This window comes from Panicum virgatum, chromosome 2K (genome assembly GCF_016808335.1).
Source record: "Panicum virgatum strain AP13 chromosome 2K, P.virgatum_v5, whole genome shotgun sequence".
In the NCBI taxonomy this organism is placed as follows: domain Eukaryota; kingdom Viridiplantae; phylum Streptophyta; class Magnoliopsida; order Poales; family Poaceae; genus Panicum; species Panicum virgatum.
The window spans coordinates 43,486,303-43,504,593 of NC_053137.1; the positions used below are offsets into that span (position 1 = coordinate 43,486,303).

The 18,291-nt window shown below is 43.6% G+C and overlaps 2 protein-coding genes across 4 annotated transcripts; both read right to left on the reverse strand.

Moving 5' to 3' along the window:
* Positions 1 to 2,300: 2,300 nt before the first annotated feature.
* On the reverse strand, positions 2,301 to 5,773 carry LOC120678830 (protein EDS1L-like). The gene is made up of 3 exons (XM_039960220.1): positions 5,286 to 5,773; positions 3,466 to 4,230; positions 2,301 to 3,147 (listed from the first exon to the last, which is right to left on the reverse strand). Exons 1-3 carry the CDS (start codon positions 5,670 to 5,672, stop codon positions 2,431 to 2,433), a joined length of 1,869 nt encoding a protein of 622 aa, XP_039816154.1. The 5' UTR covers positions 5,673 to 5,773; the 3' UTR covers positions 2,301 to 2,430.
* A 7,565-nt stretch (positions 5,774 to 13,338) lies between these two features.
* Positions 13,339 to 17,275, reverse strand: LOC120678835 (malonyl-CoA decarboxylase, mitochondrial-like). 3 transcript variants are annotated; one of them, XM_039960231.1, is made up of 12 exons: positions 16,621 to 17,275; positions 16,370 to 16,514; positions 16,186 to 16,276; positions 15,831 to 15,889; positions 15,675 to 15,752; positions 15,484 to 15,567; positions 15,060 to 15,238; positions 14,616 to 14,738; positions 14,435 to 14,507; positions 14,070 to 14,176; positions 13,899 to 13,983; positions 13,339 to 13,762 (listed from the first exon to the last, which is right to left on the reverse strand). In XM_039960231.1, the coding sequence occupies exons 1-12, from the start codon at positions 17,151 to 17,153 to the stop codon at positions 13,748 to 13,750; spliced, it is 1,572 nt and encodes a 523-aa protein (XP_039816165.1). In that variant the 5' UTR covers positions 17,154 to 17,275; the 3' UTR covers positions 13,339 to 13,747. The 3 variants fall into 3 exon arrangements, 2 of the variants coding, with proteins under 2 accessions (XP_039816165.1, XP_039816172.1); XM_039960238.1 differs by having other exon boundaries at positions 14,070 to 14,155; positions 16,621 to 17,153; XR_005676844.1 differs by lacking the exon at positions 13,339 to 13,762 and having other exon boundaries at positions 13,940 to 13,983; positions 14,070 to 14,155; positions 14,431 to 14,507.
* Between the last annotated feature and the right edge of the window lie 1,016 nt (positions 17,276 to 18,291).

Sequence of the window (18,291 nt, forward strand, 5' to 3'; positions counted from 1 at the left end):
AACTTGTGCCAGTCCGATCTATGTTTCTAGGAGGTTCTAAGTGATTTCTTTTGGTCAATCAACTCTATATGCATCCCTCAACTAGGATCTAAAAGGGTTTTGATTTTGGTGGATAGGTTTTGCCAAAATCAAGATTTCAGTTTTTGGGGTGAAAATGCTGTCGGGTCCGGATACTCCGGACTTGGAACACTCCGGGGGAAACTCCGGGTATAGGCCCGGAAACTCCGGATTTGGGAGTCCGGATACTCTGAGAAGGTGCCCGGATACTCCGGAAATGTTGTCCTGGATACTCCGGGTACATGCCCGGATACTCCGGATTTTTGGTCTCGAATCTGAACGGTGGTGAATGTAAAACTAGGTTTATTAGCTTTATATTTTCATGCTCGGTAGGATAGAACTATAAAGTGTGTTGTTTGATCATTTTTACATGTAATTTTTAATGGTGCTAGATAAAATGTTTTTATAGTTTATAAATGCATAGTTGGAGTTAGGAGAATTCTAAAAATACAAAACCAGTTGGGTTAACTTTGTGTAGACTCATGTAAGGTTTAATTAACCTCCGCCGGTGTAGTTGTTTATAGTTAGACAATATCGACCTTGTGCTTGTGTTGCTCCACTTTTTATTGCATTATCCATGCATTCGTACATATGCATCATTGCACCTCACTTAAATACGCTAGATGTACGACGTGTGGACGTGAAGCACGCGGTGTGGAGTCGAACCACAAGACGGTGTTTGGCGGATATCTCCAGAAGAAGGAAGGACCCTAAGAAGCAACCGAAGACCCGGCCCAAGGTCGGAAGGGCCCAAGGCCTTGATAGCTTTAACACTAACTTAGTGTTACCCGAAGGCAAGCCCCGGTGCACATCCTATTATTTCAAATTTATGACACATATATATGTTTCTATTACTTGTGCATTAGGTTTAGGAATTGTTTGGAACTCTAGTTGCATGATCCCTAGGTTCCCTGGAGTTATACTAGTATGTATAGGACGATAGAAATGATATGCTTAATAAGATCTCGATAGAAGTCGAGTGATTTCTGATCACTCGCGAGATATAGGATATCTCGTTATTTTGAGTATATGGAATATTGGAATAGGTTGGAGAAGGAAAAGAAATTGGAGACTGGGCGGGGAAAGGCTAGCCCCGTCTGTGTCGGTTAAGGACCATTCGTTGTCTGGCCCTGTAATCGAGTTTGAATTGTACTAGCTGCATGCCGGGAGTAGGAGGTAGTCGAAACCGATAAGCCGAGTACTGACTTGCTTCGAAAGTACAGGAACTCGCACCCAACTCCTGGGGTGGTCGAGTAGTCGCGGAGAATTGGGGATGCATATGTGTACTTTTGGTGGTCTCACGTTGAGCTCGGCTGACCATATGTCGTTGGGCTGGTTCCTGTAGTTCGAGGCGGGGAGGGGAATGGTTGGTGTGTGTGGTCCGACGGGGTATACGCGTGCCGTGTTGGTTAGGTTCACCTTGCAAGGTTAAAGTGGATCGATTCGCCGTCAGTCGCTCTCGGATATGAGCATCTTGATCGCAATACCTAGTAATGCTATATGGAATTTAAGTGATGATTGGAAATAATTATCATGAATGATTACACTATGTTTGTTACAATTGCTTAGCAGGTGCAAATACTAGTTGATGATTTTAGCATATATAATTTGGAGCTAAAAATGGAAAAAAAATAAGGACTCATTTTAGAAGCTTTTTCTGCAAAATTAACCACCAGCCAGAAAGCCTTGCATGTCTAGATATGTGAGCTAAGTTATACCCACTGGTCGGGTAAGTCTTGCTGAGTATTAGTTGCTCATGATTTGTTGTTTACCCTATTTCAGGTATAGGAGCTAACTAGGTTTCACATCGGTGGGCTCGATGTGGCGCATTGTCTTCACGTCTAAGTAGTCCTCGACTTATTTAGTTTGTTTCATTTATTCTCTAGTAAAAATACTCTTTAAGTTAGATTCTTCTCCGCTGCTATCTTTTTTTCGTAAATTTTAAATTTAAAGCGGTTTTGTAAAAGCCTTGATATTATTTACTATTTTTGTAAGTTTTTATCATGCTGGTACCTTCTGTGCTCGCCTTCGTGCGAGACTTCTGGTGTGTTTCGATCGGACTGTGGGTTGGAAACAGCCTGTCAAGTTATACTTAATTAAGCTAATGCGTCTGATGTGTTCAAATGATGGCGGTTATGCTTAATTAAGCGTTTTAACTCGACGGGTCTGTCACACACTGCATTTTTCGAAAGTCACACAATGCATAGCATGTCTCAACTCTCAAGCACAAGCACCCGTTGGTCTGCTTATTGTAACATATACGTGCATGCCGAGCCGCATACTTAATTTCCATTGATCTGACTGAGGTCTGCTACAATATACATCTGCAGCTGTTGAAGTTGAGGAACAGCTACCTCGTCAGTGAAAATCCCCTTACAAGGACACAAGTTTGGCGATGCAGGACGCCGACCTGTGCTGCTCGGGGAGCGTCCTCCACCACGCCACAAAAGACGAGCTCCCCAGAAACACGTCCTTGCCCAGACTTCCAGTGCTATACCATCCATGCGCGTCGCTCTCGAGCTTGACCACCCTATCCCTCAGGTCCTCGAACGCCCTGCCGTCGACCATCTCGGCCTGGAGCTCCTCGATCACCGCCCAGAAGCAGGACTCGAGGCTGGACCCGGCGGGGGCGCGCTGCAGCTGCTCGTGCCACTTCTGGGTGTACTTGTACCGCCGCGGACGCCCCTTGGAGAGGTAGGAGCCGGTGTCCTCGTTCTTGGAGTGCCGGTAGTAGTTGGCGATGTCCAGCGGCTCGACCAGGCGGCGGAACAGCGTGCCCAGGCGCACCCACTCCTCACGCGCCTCGAAGCCGTCCGGCAGTTCGCGCCTCCGCAGCATCTCGATGATCTCGTCCCAGAGGCCAGCCAGCTCCAGCCTCCGCACGTTGGCGTTGAAGTCGTGCAGCTCCCGTTGGAGCTTGAAGGAATCATAGTAGCTTACGCCGCGGAGTTCGCATGTTCTTTTGTAGTCGTTCAGGGATCTGAGGGCTTCCTGGATCTTTTGGCAGCTTTCGTCAATCTTCGTTTGGTTTCTCTGTCTTTGCTTCTCCCATTGCGCAGCTGCAGAAAGGTGCAGTATAGCTTCCTTGCTCTGTGATTAAAAAAGAGGCTATTTTACATTAGAAGAATATAGAATCTGGAAATAGAAAGTCACTGAAGATTGTTTATTTGAACATGACAACAATTACAGAATAAACATTGCAGATAATTACAATTTAAGAACAGGATGGGAAATGCTTTTGTGTTGGGTTACAATATAGCACATGATGAAATCCAACTTCAGTGGTTTGCAATTTCTTTGTCAAGAATGACTTCACTGAGGATGAACACATGTTCACTATTGTGACGGAAATGCCAAACATAGTGAAGAGATATGTGCATAGAAATTTTTTTGGAAATGGTGGCTTACCAATTCAATGTTTCCAATTGCTGCTCGGTCTGTCTGCCTCCCAGGAGCAGTTGATGAGATAGCTCCCAGGTAATCCACGCAAACTATATCCGGCATGCACTGTTTAATTGGTTCATACTGCCAGTGAGCACTTAAACTTCTAGCAGCAGCATCAAGCAATTGCTGCTGGGGATCCAGCTGAAGGCAGTAAAATAACAACTGCAGTACAGCATCTGAATTTGTGAGAACAATCAGCTGTTCACTACTTGTGAAAAAATAATATGTCCCACAGGGTCTGTAAGGGGAGAGGTCAATGAAGGAAGTTAATGTTCCAAGGATTGAGCTAGTGCATCCCATGAAAGAACAGGCCTCATAGCTGGCAATAGATAGTGTGCTTCTGAGTAAAGTTTCATAGTACTCAGGTATGACAAGAGACCTCCCAGCAGGTGAGTTGTTTGGTGTCTGAGGAGACAACCAATCCAGAACAGCTTGAATTTCTTCTATGAAGGATGCAAGTGGAATCAATGGTATACGTGGGACAATGTCTAGCGGAAGAAGGAAATGCAAAATACATTGCGACCAGCCCTCTCTTCTAACAGCATGGTTGAAGATATTGTCTCCAACAAGAGGAGCCCCGAAGGTCACACAGAATGGGTGTGCTTGATTAACACTTCCCTGTCTGGTGCACTTCTCAAGAAACCATATAGCAGCAAGGGTGGCTATCGAACCTCCTGATGAATGGCCTGTGAATACTATACGTTTCTCTTCAGCCACAGCTCTCGATACCTGTATTTCAAGGGAAAGTTATCTTTTGTTTGTTTAGGTGAAAAACAGAGTGAAATGCTACATCTATCTAGTATTTACATCTTAGTTAACATCTCAAGATAACCAATTTAAGCAGTATAATTCTGTATATTATGATACCAAAGTAATATCACTGGAATCAAGACTATGAAGGGCTGAAGGCTATGATAATTGTCCAAAAGAAAAAGGAAGAGTGCATGAATTGCTACTCAATTTATTGTCCAAAATAACACAATATCATCGATCATGAAAAAAAATTCACCAGTAATGCTGGAAGGCTGGGGCTGAAAGGTAGCGATTGGATGAACCTACATTTTAGCTCCATAACAAGTATTGCCAGTAAGGTTTTTTTTTTACTTCCCTGAACTCTCGTCGCCTCCCCTACAGTACTTAATAAGCTCAATTCAACACGTAAATAACCACAAAGCACTGTGAAGAATGAATACTTGCTAAAATAGTGTCATGTTTTCCAGCAATACCACCATTTTGTACAGTCTAAAAAGTATTTTTCATTTCTTTTTCCAACAAAAAAGGGTGAATTGAAAACTTTGCAAAAGAAACATCAGGTCAGCAAGCAGCAAAAAAAGACACTCATGGCAACATCCACCGACCACTAGAGCACGCAAAATAAACAAGTTGAAATCAAGCACTCCCTCCACATTTCCATGCTCTATCCCTGATCCACAACCCCACCACTTTAATTAGACAACCACGCAAAATCCACATAGGCCAATGCAACTGCAGCGTCCACATAATTTTAATTGGCTGAGAAGCTGAAACAAACACATACATGAACACAGTTTTGATACTCAAATACAACAGCAACGGCAGCAAATGAACCTTCCTTGCAGCTAACACAACTTGAATTCAACCGACGCATTTCATGCTATAAGTGGAAGCAACTTCTATAATTGATACAAATAATTTCGTTTTTCCTTGGTCCAAGGGACGTATCATTTCCTGTAGCAGCAACGAGATCTCGGCACAAAGAGTCACATCAAGCTACTGGGTACCAAGCCGGCGCTTGATTCACTGACCTCGGACTGGAGCGGCGATCCGTCGAGCAGGCCGCGGAAGGCGGCGAGGAAGGCGGCGTTGGCGCGCGCGGGGACGCCGCTCCCGACGGCGCGGAGCGACGGGAACAGCGCCGGGTCCACCTCCGCGTCCCCGAACGGCTGGCGGGCGCCCTCCGCGGAGGAGGGCGCGGCCCAGTCGGCGGCGGACCAGGAGGGCGCGAAGGCGAAGGCGGCGCAGGGGTAGGGGTGGGACGCGTGGTGCACCTGGAAGGAGCGGGAGGAGGCGGAGGCGGCGGGCGGGGCGGGGGTGGAAGGGAAGGAGAGCTCGGCGCAGTGCGCGACGAGCAGGCGGTCGTCGTCGGACAGCGACGCCGCGCGCTGCGGCGGCGCCGGGGTGTCCGTCGGCATCGCCGATGGAGAATGGAGCACTGGAGTGCTTGGGGAGGCGGGAGGCGTGAGCGTGAGGTGCTCTGGTCACCTGACCTGAGGGTGAGCTGAGGTCGTTGGGTTGACTTGTTGCCGATGAGCAACTGGGAGATGCTGCGTTGCGCCCTGTGAAGCCGTGGCTCATACGACGGATTGCAAAAAAAAAAAAATATTAGCGCTACACTAACTTCGTAAAGAGTATTAATTGTGGATAACTGACAGAATCCATTCCATAACCTCCGGATATAATTGTAAGATGAATCTTTTAAATCTAATTAGATCATCATTAGATAATGTCGTGCTACAGTAAACAATCTCTAATGACAGACTAATTATGTTTAATAGATTTGTCTTGTGATTTTTCATCCGTTCGTGTAATTAGTTTTTATAATTAGATCATGTTTAGTTTTTTCTAATTTTCGATTGAAAGAAAATTGCTTGGAACACCATATAAGCTCTCTTGAGCTTCAGCGAAGCCTATTCGGATCTTTCGAGTTCTGATAGTTGGCAGACCCAATCCCTTCATCCCTCGTTCCCAGATAATGATGATGCAACTTGCACGGCTCTGCTTTCAGCCGTGCAGCGAGGACTTCTAGTACAAAGCTAACGGGGATTGTCATTTGAGTTTCTTTAACTTGCACTTACGAACAATTTCAACAGGTTATACACGTACCACCTCTGATTATACAAATATAAGTCGTTTAAGACGGTGACACGTCCCGGATACACCAATTTTTTCGAATCGAGGAACTTCCCCATTTCCATTATTGAAACGGAAATACAACCGTCCACTCCCAGAAGGAGATTCAAGACAATACAGAAAAGACACAAAGATCAACTGGCTAAGTTTCAGCCAACAGTATAGATAACGCAGACTGCGGACCTAGGATTCCTAGGACACAACCGAGTTTAAGGTTTACAGGCAACAGCGTTCAAGAAACAGAAGCAAAAGCTAAGACCAGGGGTAAACGTGCTCACAACGCCTGTAAGTCGAAGAGAGGAGGAAAAGAGATCATCTGCTTCAAACTTCATCATCTTCAGAATCTTCAGTATCCCCGGGGGGAGCAGGGAGCTGAGGGAGTAACATTGAAGGACTTTGTTGAGCAAGCACTCTTTGTGCATAGGAGAGCAACGCCTTTACCCCATCCAGTAGCTGTTCCTGGAACTCACCCTTGTAAAGACCTGCCCAATATTTCATAAAAGCACATGCTTGGATTAGAATTTCAGCATGATGTTTAATTATTTTCTTGTCAAAACAGGCTCTATTCCGGCTCTTCCAGATAGCCCAACATATTACCGCTAGGCAAAAGTGTGAACCAAACCACCATTTGGTAACCAAATTTTGATCCAACTATAATACTGTGTTAAATCTCTTGGGACGTTATCATCACCTAAACAGGTGCCCACCGTTCCCCACACCACTTTGGAAACATAACATCGAAAGAAAAGATGATCACGAGATTCTGATTTAGAACAGAAGTAGCATGTTGGGTCACCCAACCAATTTCGTTTGAGCATATTATCTTTTGTTAGAATTGCATCTTGCTCCAATAACCACATGAAGATTTTGATCTTGTAAGGAATTTAGCTTTCCAAATATGCTTAAAATGGAACCCACTGTCTCCATGTGACAACCAATCATAGGTAGTTTTTGTGGTAAAAATGCCACTCTTCCTATTCCACGACCATCTAATATCATCATCATGGTTGATGAAAGGATAAGAGAAAACTTTATCAACTGTTTCAATCTATTGTTCAAAAAGAGTGGAAGACAACCATCTCTGAAACTGAATTTGCCCAAGCTTTTGTATAAAGTTAAGAACAGTAATATTTTTGTCAGAACACAAATCAAACAAAACAGGTTGTAGAATGCACAAGGGTTGAGAGTCTAACCAGACATCTTTCCAAAGCAGAGTATTAGCACCATTTCTTGTTTTGATAGATCTACCTCTTAAGTATATATGTCTGATTTGTAACAAGTCTTTCCACACCGGGGAATCATTCACCTTCCATTTTACAGTCAGATGAAAGATATTTGGCTTTCACAATCTCATGCCAGAGGCCCTGTTCCATTTCCAGCCTCCACCACCACTTGCATAGCAAGCTGATATTCATTCTATAAATGTTTTTACCCCTAACCCACCTTTCTTTTTACTTTTGCAGACTGTTAGCCATTTGACTAGGTGATATTTCCTTTTTCTTCCACCTTCCTGCCACAGAAAACTTCTTCTTTGTTTTTCCAGGGAATTCACAATAGTCTTAGAGAATAAGTACATTGACATATGGTATATGAAAGTGGTAGACAAGCAAGAGTTGATTAAAGTCACTCTGCCAGCTATGGATAAAGAACTGTCTTTCCAAGAAGCAAGCTTTTTCTCATTTTTTTCTACTAAAGGAAGCCAATCCTTAATATGTAGCCTCCCAGGACTAACTGGAACCCCCAAATATTTTAAAGGAAAACTGTCAATTTGACAGTTAAAGAGGTCTGCATATTGTGTGTTAAGAGAATCATCACCATGAATCATAATTGTCTCACGTTTAGAGAAATTAATTTTGAGTCCAGACATCATTTCATAAAAGTATAAAAGTAACTTCATGTTCCTAGCTTTGGTCATATCATTTTGTAAACATACAATGGTGTCATCTGCATAGTGTAGCAGAATCACAACTCCAGGAATTAAATTTTCAGTCAGGCCAGTTATCAGGTTTGCCCTTTGGGCTTTCCTAACCATCCTGGCTAAGCAATCAGCAGCCACATTGAAGAGTATGGGAGAGAGTGGGTCCCCTTGTCTAACTCCTTTGGAGCTGACAAAATAAGGACCCACTTTGTCATTTAACTTGACACTGACAGTCCCACCTGTAACCACCTGCTGCATCCAGGTGCACCACTTCCCAGAGAAACCACTCAGCTTTAGAACTTCAAATAGGAAAGACCAATTCACCTTGTCACATGCCTTTTCGAAATCCAGCTTCAAAATAACTCCTACCTCCTTTCTTCTCTTGGTTTCATGAAGAATCTCATGCAAAGCTAGTACTCCATTCATTATGTTACGATTTTTCAGAAAAGCAGATTGGGTGGTGAGAATCAATCTAGATGCTACCTTCTCAAGCCTCAGAGCAAGAACCTTAGTAATGAGTTTGTATAGACAGTTCAACAAACAAATAGGTCTGAATTGTTGGATTTTCTCAGCTTCTTGTATTTTGGGTAGTAGAGTAATGATACCATAATTGATTCTGCTTACATTCATGGAACCTTAATGAAATGCATGGAAGATCTCCATAATATCATGTTTAACAATATCCCAACAATTTTGATAGAACTCCACAGGGATAGAGTCAGGACCAGCAGCTTTGTTTTTTTCCATTTGAAACAGAGCATTCTTAACTTCCTCCTCAGTAAATGGTTTGGTCAACTCATCATTTTCATCAGTTGTGACTTTCTCCATATCTTCCCAAAGGTCAGGATCAATTTGAAAGATATTTCCTACAGCTGGACCAAATAATTCCTTATAATATGAAGTGGCATGCTGGATAAGATCATCATCCCCCTCAATAGTAGAGTCTCCATCTTTTAAATATATGATGGTGTTCTTCTTTTTTTCTTGCATTAGCAATCCTTTGAAAATATTTAGTATTCAAATCCCATTTATGGAGCCACTTATCATGGGATCTCTTAAACCAATATAATTCTTTATCTCCCAAAATCTGCATAAGCTCACTTTTCAGAGAAACCATCTTTTGTAATTGATCCAATGATAAACCAGATTCTTCCTCAACCACCTCTAGAGCCAACAGTTCAGTATGTATATCATTTTTCCTTTTCTTTTGCTGTCCTTGGATATTGAATCCCCACCATTTCAAATATTGCTTGAATCTTTTCAGTTTATTTTGAACCAATCCTAGTGCAGAACTGGCATGACAGGGTTTTGACCAAAGTTCTTGCACAAATGTGAGAAAGTCGGGATGTTTAAGCCAGGATAACTCAAAACTAAAAGAACGTTTGTTCACTTGTTTGTTCTCTTCAGTAGTTAGAATCAAAGGGTTATGATCAGAAACTTCCCCTGGAAGTTTATAGACTACCACCCTGGGATAAGTGTCATCTCATTCTTTAGCTATCAAAAATCTATCTAACCTTTCCAGAGTTGGATTTTCTTGATTATTTGACCAGGTGAACTTTCCACCTAACATTCTGACATCTATCAGCTCATTCGCAGCAATGACAAAGTTAAAGACATGAGAGCTCCTACTCAACCTACCACACTTGTTTTTTTCAGAAGTAAATCTGATAATGTTAAAGTCCCCAGCTGCAAGAAAAGGGTCTTTATTTTTGCTACAGAAATTGGCTAGTTCAGCAAGGAAGTCCATCTTATTTTCCTCATGAGGGGCACCATAAATATTGAGAAAGTTCCACTTCACTTTCTTCTCCTTATCATAAAGATTCAGTTGTAAAATGTATTTTCCTTCAAGGAAGGAACCAATATCAAATTTGTCAATCTATACTCCACTTAGTATCCCCCAAGACCTACCACTAGAAGGAATCCATTTCCAGAGGTAGGAGCCTGAGGGGTCTATCAACCTGAGAGTTCTGTCATCAATTTCCTCTTGCATTGTTTTTTTAATCCAATAAAATGAAATTTGTGCTCAGAGATGAGGTTTCTAAGAAATGCAGAGGCACCAGATTTTTTAATGCCTCTGCAGTTCTAGATCAGACCTTTCATTTCTTAGTTTTTTCTGTTTTGGGGTCTTTGGTGAATCCAAAGTTGAGTTTCCCAACTTTGCATCCCCACATTTTGTTTTTGTGCAAGGATTTTCCTTGGAACCTTTTCTCTATGGTTTCTTCCCAGAGAGGGTCAACCTTCTCACAGACCTTTTATGTCTTTTAGATTGAACCAGAATGAAATCATCCTCCTCAGAGTTATCCTCCTCTATCCAATCTAAAAGGGTCTGATCATTTGATTGGTTATTTTGAGATGCACTCAAATCCTGGGTATCATTAGTTTCAGAGGAATTAGAAGATTTCAGTTTTTCCTGAAGAGAAAACCTAGCATTTTCAAGGTCCTTAAGCATATCTATAGAATCAAAGTCTTCCACACCCAAATTAACACCCATAAGATTACCTTTTTCAACAATAGAATCATTATTAAGAGCAGAAAAGGAATTAGAGTATATTGAGGTAGTACCTTCAGAAGTTCTTTTCTTGTTGTTATTGCCAGGATTCTGATTCAGATGTCCCAACAAGTTCTTCTGGATCCTGTCACTTGTCCTTCTTTCTTCTCTTTCTTTTCTGAGGATATCACAGGGATGCATCATGACTTTCATAGGCTGCTGAACATTGTTACCCAGAGTAGCATTAGTATCCACAGGCTTACTAGAAGCATCCTTAATTTCTGAGATTGTGATAGTAGAGTTCTGTCTTTTTGCATTCTCAAAGATGTGTTGGTTCACCATGTCCACATCTTGTTTAGACAAGCTAGAGACCCTCCATAGAGATTTTCTATATATGGATGACTCTCCTGTCTTGTTGAACATTTTGTTCACTTGTTCTGCAAATCCCTCACTATCATCACTGTTCTCCATGAGACCTTCTCTCTCAGTGTTATTGTTGGGCTCATAAATAGCAGCTGGGATCATCTCATCATCAAGTGGTATGGGAGTGTTGTCATCCACCATATTGATAGACCTAGATTCTTTCTCATTGAATGATGATTTTGACTTCAGATTTCCATAGGATGGTAATTTACCAGGAGCAGATCCAAATTTTCTGGATAGATGGTTAGTCTCTGATTGAACCCCTTTCCCACTGCCAAGTCCATGGGTGTGCTCTTCTGTACTCTTCCCTTTGTTTGGTTCAGATCTGAGGGACTCCTCTGTCCTCATTTTCTTGGAACTAGGGTGTTCATCATGATCACCAACCTTAGTAGCAGTGTTCAAGGGAATTGGCTCTTGTGATTCAGTGTCTTCTAGCTCAAAGAAGAAATCATAAATGAACAGCCCAAGATTAGACTCAGCTGAGGGAGGTACCTGCCTGATGTCCCTACAAGCAATTTTGACTCTAACATAGTCATGCCTGAATCTGGTTTGTTCATCAATGGAGATTATCTTACCCACTAAGCCCCCAATTTTGGCAATAGTACGAAGACCACGCTGATCAATAGGAATGCCACTCACTTTAAACCATGCCTACTGTAATTGGCCCTTGGCCCCCATTGATGATTTCCATGGTTCAATAACCATCGGTTCATCTCCATCTTTCACCCCCAGCTTGAATTTACTATAATCATGCATCATCTTGGAATTTGGAAATCTCATAGCAAATTTGTTCTTAGCTAAAACTTTTGCAGACCATTTCCAGTATTCATGACTGATGATGTTGCGGAACTCCAACTCGATCTGTTTGGCAGTTAGCTGTCCCCGAACAACCGTGATAATTGCAGTGCTAGAACGATTACGTGAAGTTTTCTGGTCTATGTGTTCATCAATATGAAAAAAAAACTCTGATCCGGGACCTGAGCAGCACACAATTCAGGACCCATGTTCCACAGCGGTTCCCTCTTGCAATCAAGTGTGTTGTGATTAGCAAAACCACACATCTCACAGAATTCCTTCCTTCTACAATCCTCGGTAGAGTGATTTCTCATCCCGCACACAGAGCAACCCGATTTTGCTTGAGGAGGTCTGTTAGTATGTACCTCTGATGTAGCAGTTTTGCCATCTTCAGTCCCCTTGCCAGCGCCCAGCTTCTGATCTTCCTTGGAAGTAGCAAACCCAGCAGCACGATCCCAGGCCGAGGAGGAAGATCCTCCACGGGCGTTTTCCTCCTCATCTGACCTAGGGTTTCTCTTAGCACCATCAGATCCGCCCTGTTCATTAGATCCCGAATTCTTCTGATTGCCTTGGTCTCGTCCTTCGTCAGCCGATCTCTGCCCACTACCGCGCCCCTGAATCCGCTGCCAAACATTGGTTCTGGCCCCATCACGACCCGATCCCCGACCGAAACCTCCTCCTCCGAAACCGCCTTTGTTGCTCATCACTGGTGATTGAGTCTGAAGCGCTTGGGCATACGATTTGGTGGAGGGAACTGGATGGGATTTGTGAAAGTAACCCACGAATCTAGCTATGCAAGAGGAATCGAAGGAAGGACGAACTAGATCAGGGTTGTCTAGATCCCCTCGTTTCGAAGGGATGTTGACCTCGGGCTGGATTCCAGCACCGCCCCCGATTCCTTCATCATTGTTCACGATGTTGCCGCGTGTCCTGCAACCAGGATCAACGCCCAGCACCCCTTTCCAAATCTGACATGGCGTGGGTGACCACACCTTGGTGGTGACCGGATGCTTACCGAATCCAGTCTTGTGGGGATCCACCGGCAGAGAGACGCGCTCACGATCCGCAGCAAGTTTCCCGCTCAAATCACCTTTAGAAGGCGTCTTCTGATCACCCGCCGATCTCCACTTGAATTGAATCGGGACAAACCGTAGTTTGGCCGACGATCTCTCCAACGAATCGAGAGGAAAGTTCGACTCCGATCGTGCTCTCCTGAACGCTCTCGAAGAAGGATCGACGGGGAAGGAGAAGTTCCCGCGGGTGGAACATTCTCTCCCCCTCTCCCAAGTAGCAGCGGGTGTGCAGAGCTGCAGACACCAGTGGCTCAGTGCGAATACTGGACGATGCATATTGCAATTTGCCTCTGCAGAAGCCAACATGGTTCACCAGACCATACGCAGAGCAGTGCCAAAAAAAAAAAGTGTGCATGAATATACAGGAGACCCAGAAGGCCTGAACCAGCCTGATCCCAGCTATCTAAAGTCTAAACGCTCTTTTTCCTCCTGGTATTCTTACGCAGTAAGCAGACATAATGTGCATTATTTCCGTTACATCATCCCCGCTATCTCACAGCCATCTACCCTCTTACAAACTATAAAACTATAAGACATGTCATATGAATCCGCTACGTTCACAATGAATAGAGGAAGGACCGTATACTATCCTTCTTCTTGATCCAAGTATCCAATGGCTGATATACCTTGGTGGAAACATTGTGCCTGGAATATTCAGTTTCACGTATCCTTTGGCTGTTACAGAAGAATGTCAGTGACTGAGAAACAGAAGGCAACATGAAAAATGAAACAAAAGTGGTAAAAACTAAAAAGGGGCAGGTCACTTTTAAAATATATATATCCGTATAGATCACACGCTGGTAACAGTTACCTCAAGATACTGGGACAGGCTAGGTGAACAATGGACAAGCCCTTTGCCCGAATATGACAGTGCATACTCTTCTATATTCTCTAACCTGTAAGTTATCATACACTTAGAACACGTTGTCCATGAAACTCATCCATACGTATTAGCATCACCAGTAGCCCAATAGAAGCATACCTGTAAAGATAATTGACCATGATACCTCCACTCTGTTGAACGCCCTTCTCTGATTGATCAGCCATCCAGTTTATTCTCTCAATCATCTGCCAAATTAGCCAGTGTTGCTGTATGAAGCCACCAAATTATTTCAAATAGCTAATCCTCTTACAATTAGGCCCAAATTTATGAATAAAAATAGCACAAAAGGGCTTACATCAGTAAAAAAAAACTACAGTATTATAACATGATTCTTGGAAAAATATTTGATTTGTTCCCGGCATAGGTAAACCAGACATAAGTTTCTGCTTCTAAACTCAACAAAACCACACATGCTCCTCAGGATTTAAGATTAAAAACTGAATTTGTGATGCTGGCTTACTTACTGCTCCATTTTGCAAGTGAAAATTTGCAACAGCATCTAGAGCTTTTCCTCGGATTTTCTCACTGGCAAGATACCTATACATTATAACAAAAGACTATCAACAGTTGCAATTTACATATGGCATTCCACTTACTCAGAAAATGAACTAGTGCACAAACAGAGGAAACAATGTTTTTGCATACCTTGCACACAAACGCATCAGAGGAGATTTCAGTGCAGCAGATAATTTTTCTGATTTTACCCACTGACTTGTTTTCAGTATATCTTGCAATAGTTCAATTCCTTGTTTCCCATGAGTTTGTTCACTGCAGTGATAGTAACAATACAGATGATCATTATGAAGCAATTTTCAGACTTTTACCCTCTTTCTATTTTTTTAAATATAAAAATTCAGAAAACAGGTTTCAACTTTCAAATATATGAATTTTAGGACAAGCTGGTTAGTTCATTTTTAACTAATTAGCTTGCATATCTAGATATTTGACATTTCGGACAAGATAGTTGCTTTATTTTTTTAAACAAATTAGCCTGTCCTAATTTCCATATATTGAAAGTGGAGAGAGTATAAAACAAGAACTGCACTGGAAACATGTGAATTAGCAACATTATCTTGGAATGGAACATACATGGCATCATGAATCATCTTCTCTTCATCAGGAAGAAGAATGGACTCTCTGAAAGTAGAGCTAGCTCCTTCTAATGAATTCCCCTCTTGCGATTCTGTCTCGGCTAATTTTATTTGGGAGGCCAGTTTAGCACGAAGCCATTGCATGAAACCAGGGATTGGGCTCAGTGTTGCAAAAATCTGCATGAAGCATAAAAAAAGAAGTATATGATGTTTGGTGTATCTGTAAACGTAGCTACAGCTTGACATGAGCTTAGTAAGTCTGGTGAAGAAACTGTATGCACTGCACTTTTAAGTGAAGCAATCAACAGGCATTCATAGACGCACAAAGCTATTTCATTCGTAGTGATCGGTACAGGATGAAAATAAGAACAAAGATGTGCATATAATGGTGATGATCAGTCAATACATATTTGAAGTGTTACCTGTACTGAAGGCATATCTCTTCTCAACATATCAATCACACGCTTGAGAAGAAACTTCCCCAGATTAATACCTGATAAGCCAGGCTGGCAATATTAATGGATGATCAGTTCTAGACGTCTAGGCACCAGTTTGTGGCTACACTAGTGTCCATCATGGAACTAAATTTGTTATTTTTAGCGACTTTGTTTACCTGGGTAGACGATATTGAATAAAACAGTGCACAGCTGGCTTCAGATTCAGGAGTCGGGGGTTCATCCCACAAGACCTCCTTGTATGACACAATAAACATAAGGTGTGGCGAAGAGGAATACTAATTTAGCCAAATACAGCTATGACAGTTTAATACCTGTATAGATGCAGCCATATCTTTGTGTAAAGCAACTTCGATGAAAATCAGGGGCTCCCCTAATGTTAATAAAGGCAACAAAAGCACTCAGAGAAAGTAACTGCAATTTAGGAAAAGTCATCCAGCAAATAGCTAATTGCTGCACTTAACGTCTTCACAACTACTATATAATTGGTGTCATACATTTCTTTCACCCTTATGGTACAAAACTAGATACACACAACTGACTAGGCACGCTTGCAGAGTTATTTGGAACTTGAAAAGCTAGATTCGGCTGCAGCATCAAAGTAGGCAGTAATACTCTAGAAGTGCAGCAAGCTGAAAGTCACAATAGCAAGTAAAGAGTCAATCTGACCTGGTATTGCTGGATGGAAGTAGCCAAAGCAACGGCGGCCTACACCCAATCTTCTCTTCAAGTCTATCAGATTCCTGATTGGGTGCACTGCCTAAATAAATGGAGACAAAAGCATCAGTTGGAACACCAAACTAACAATTCAGGATGCACCAAATCAAAATTCAACAGGGAGTCGGCCACAAACTTCATATGCCACAATCTTCTCTAGCAAGGAGGCAGGATCATCCCATGTTATCTGGTGGAGCGTCAGCGCCGCAGGGCTGAGCCAAGTAACCAGTTTCTCCTTCAAGTACGAGTCCAGGGCGCGCAGTGCTGGAGCGTTCTCCTCCCTGCGTTGCACATTGGGATCGCCAAGGCCTTAATTAAATCCCCAAGTTTCTCATCACAACAACAGAAAAGCATGGCAATAGCAGTGTTGATAGCAATCAATCTCACCCCAGCAAGGCCAGGAGGTCTGCGCGGAGCACGGCGAGGAGCTTGAGCCCTCCGGGCTGCGCGTTCATGGCCTCGAGGAAGACGGCGTACCGGGGCCGGAGCGCCTCCCGGAGACCCCGCTCCATCCGGTACAACGCCGCTGCAGCACCCTCCTTCCCCTCCTCCGCCTCCGCGCCATCCCCGACTGCCGCCGCGGCGGAGGCGACGCTCATGTACTGTCTCATGAGGTCGCGGACGCGCGTGCGGGGCACGTCGTAGTCGGTGGCGAGGGAGCGGAGGACCTCCCGGCGCCCGACGCGGTCGAGGGAGCGGTACCCATCGGAGAAGCTGTCGAGAGTCGCGGGGGGCGGGGAGGTGGCGGAGGCGGCGGCATGGAGCCAGTGGCGGACGGAAGCCGCGGGAGGGGCGGCGGTGTCGGGGTCAGGGGGCGGCGGAGTAGGGGACAGTTGCGGCGGCGGGGAGGGGAGGGCGTCCGGGTGCATGCGGGCGCGGAGGAGGACGGCGAGCGACTTCGGGGCGTGGTTCCTGGTCATGTACTCATGTGACGCCGTCGGGGACGCCGCCGGTGACGCGGCCGGAGGCGAAGGCAGGGCGGGAGGCGGCGCCGGCGGTTGCTGGGTCGCCGCTCGCGTCCGGAGGCGCGGTGCCAACTTTGCGGTTGGGTTCGGCCGGTGAGGGGTCAGCGTGTCCCTGTGACTAGAGTCAGTAGTCAGTACGACCGTACGAGCAGTTTAAAGGGTGTCTGGACTCTGGAGTCTGGAGTTTGGACGGCCTGATTTGCTCAAAGGAATTCAAAAATTTTGGCTGTGTTTAGTTTCGTTTTCCAAAAATTTTGGAAACAGAATCTTGACATTTAGAAGTACTAAATGAAATTTATTTATAAAACTTTTTACACGAATGGGTTATAAATCGCGAGACGAATCTAACGAGCCTAATTAATCCATCATTAGAGATTATTTACAGTAGCACGATGTTGTCCAATCATGGCCTAATTAGACTTAAAAGATTCGTCTCGAAATTACACCCGGGGTTATGGAATGAGTTTTGTCAGTTATCCGCACTTAAGACTTCTAATTAATGGTCAAACGTACGAAATTATTGTAGTGCTGAAATTTTTTTGAAATTTTAAGGAGAACTAAACACGGCCTTTGCTCAAAATTGTACTGAAATGCGAAGGCATGAAGAATACAACGAACTCATTCATCATTCCAAAGCTAAACAGGTAATGGATGGTGCAACTCATGAAAGCAGTACACCCAAAAAAAATACTTTCGAACTGCATTTTTATTTGCTGGCTAATAGTTGGGGCACAAACACATTGTTTTATGAAAACTGAATCCACTTTTGTCTTGTTATGCATTTTGATTGACCAAATTCTGGTCCATCAACCAAAATCTAAAGTACGAAGAAGGTCCCAAGATCCATTGAGCAAGCCCAGTCCAAACTATTTCAAAGAAAAGCCCAAGTCAAAAAGCTGTTGTAGCCCGGTGGACTGAATTCAGAATGTGCTAGGCCCAAATAGCGGTTTTTTATTTTTATATTTTTTATTTCCCTTTTTTACAAAAATATATTTTCGATTTGGAAATTTACAAAAATATATCCCGGCCTCCCCGCTGCCGGGCGGCCGGGACCTAGCCGCCCGGCAGCCGGGTGGCAGGGGCTTATCCGCAA

Excerpts from the sequence above, each read along its gene's own strand:
- LOC120678830 (XM_039960220.1), bottom strand. The coding sequence starts at position 5,672 with ATGCCGACGGACACCCCGGCGCCGCCGCAGCGCGCGGCGTCGCTGTCC. Across the intron at positions 4,231-5,285 it reads GATCGCCGCTCCAGTCCGAG|GTATCGAGAGCTGTGGCTGA; the intron begins GTCAGTGAATCA and ends CTTGAAATACAG. Across the intron at positions 3,148-3,465 it reads CAATTGGAAACATTGAATTG|AGCAAGGAAGCTATACTGCA; the intron begins GTAAGCCACCAT and ends TTTTAATCACAG.
- LOC120678835 (XM_039960231.1), bottom strand. The coding sequence starts at position 17,153 with ATGACCAGGAACCACGCCCCGAAGTCGCTCGCCGTCCTCCTCCGCGCC. Across the intron at positions 15,239-15,483 it reads GAGATATGCCTTCAGTACAG|ATTTTTGCAACACTGAGCCC; the intron begins GTAACACTTCAA and ends TGCTTCATGCAG. Across the intron at positions 14,739-15,059 it reads AAGATGATTCATGATGCCAT|TGAACAAACTCATGGGAAAC; the intron begins GTATGTTCCATT and ends CTATCACTGCAG.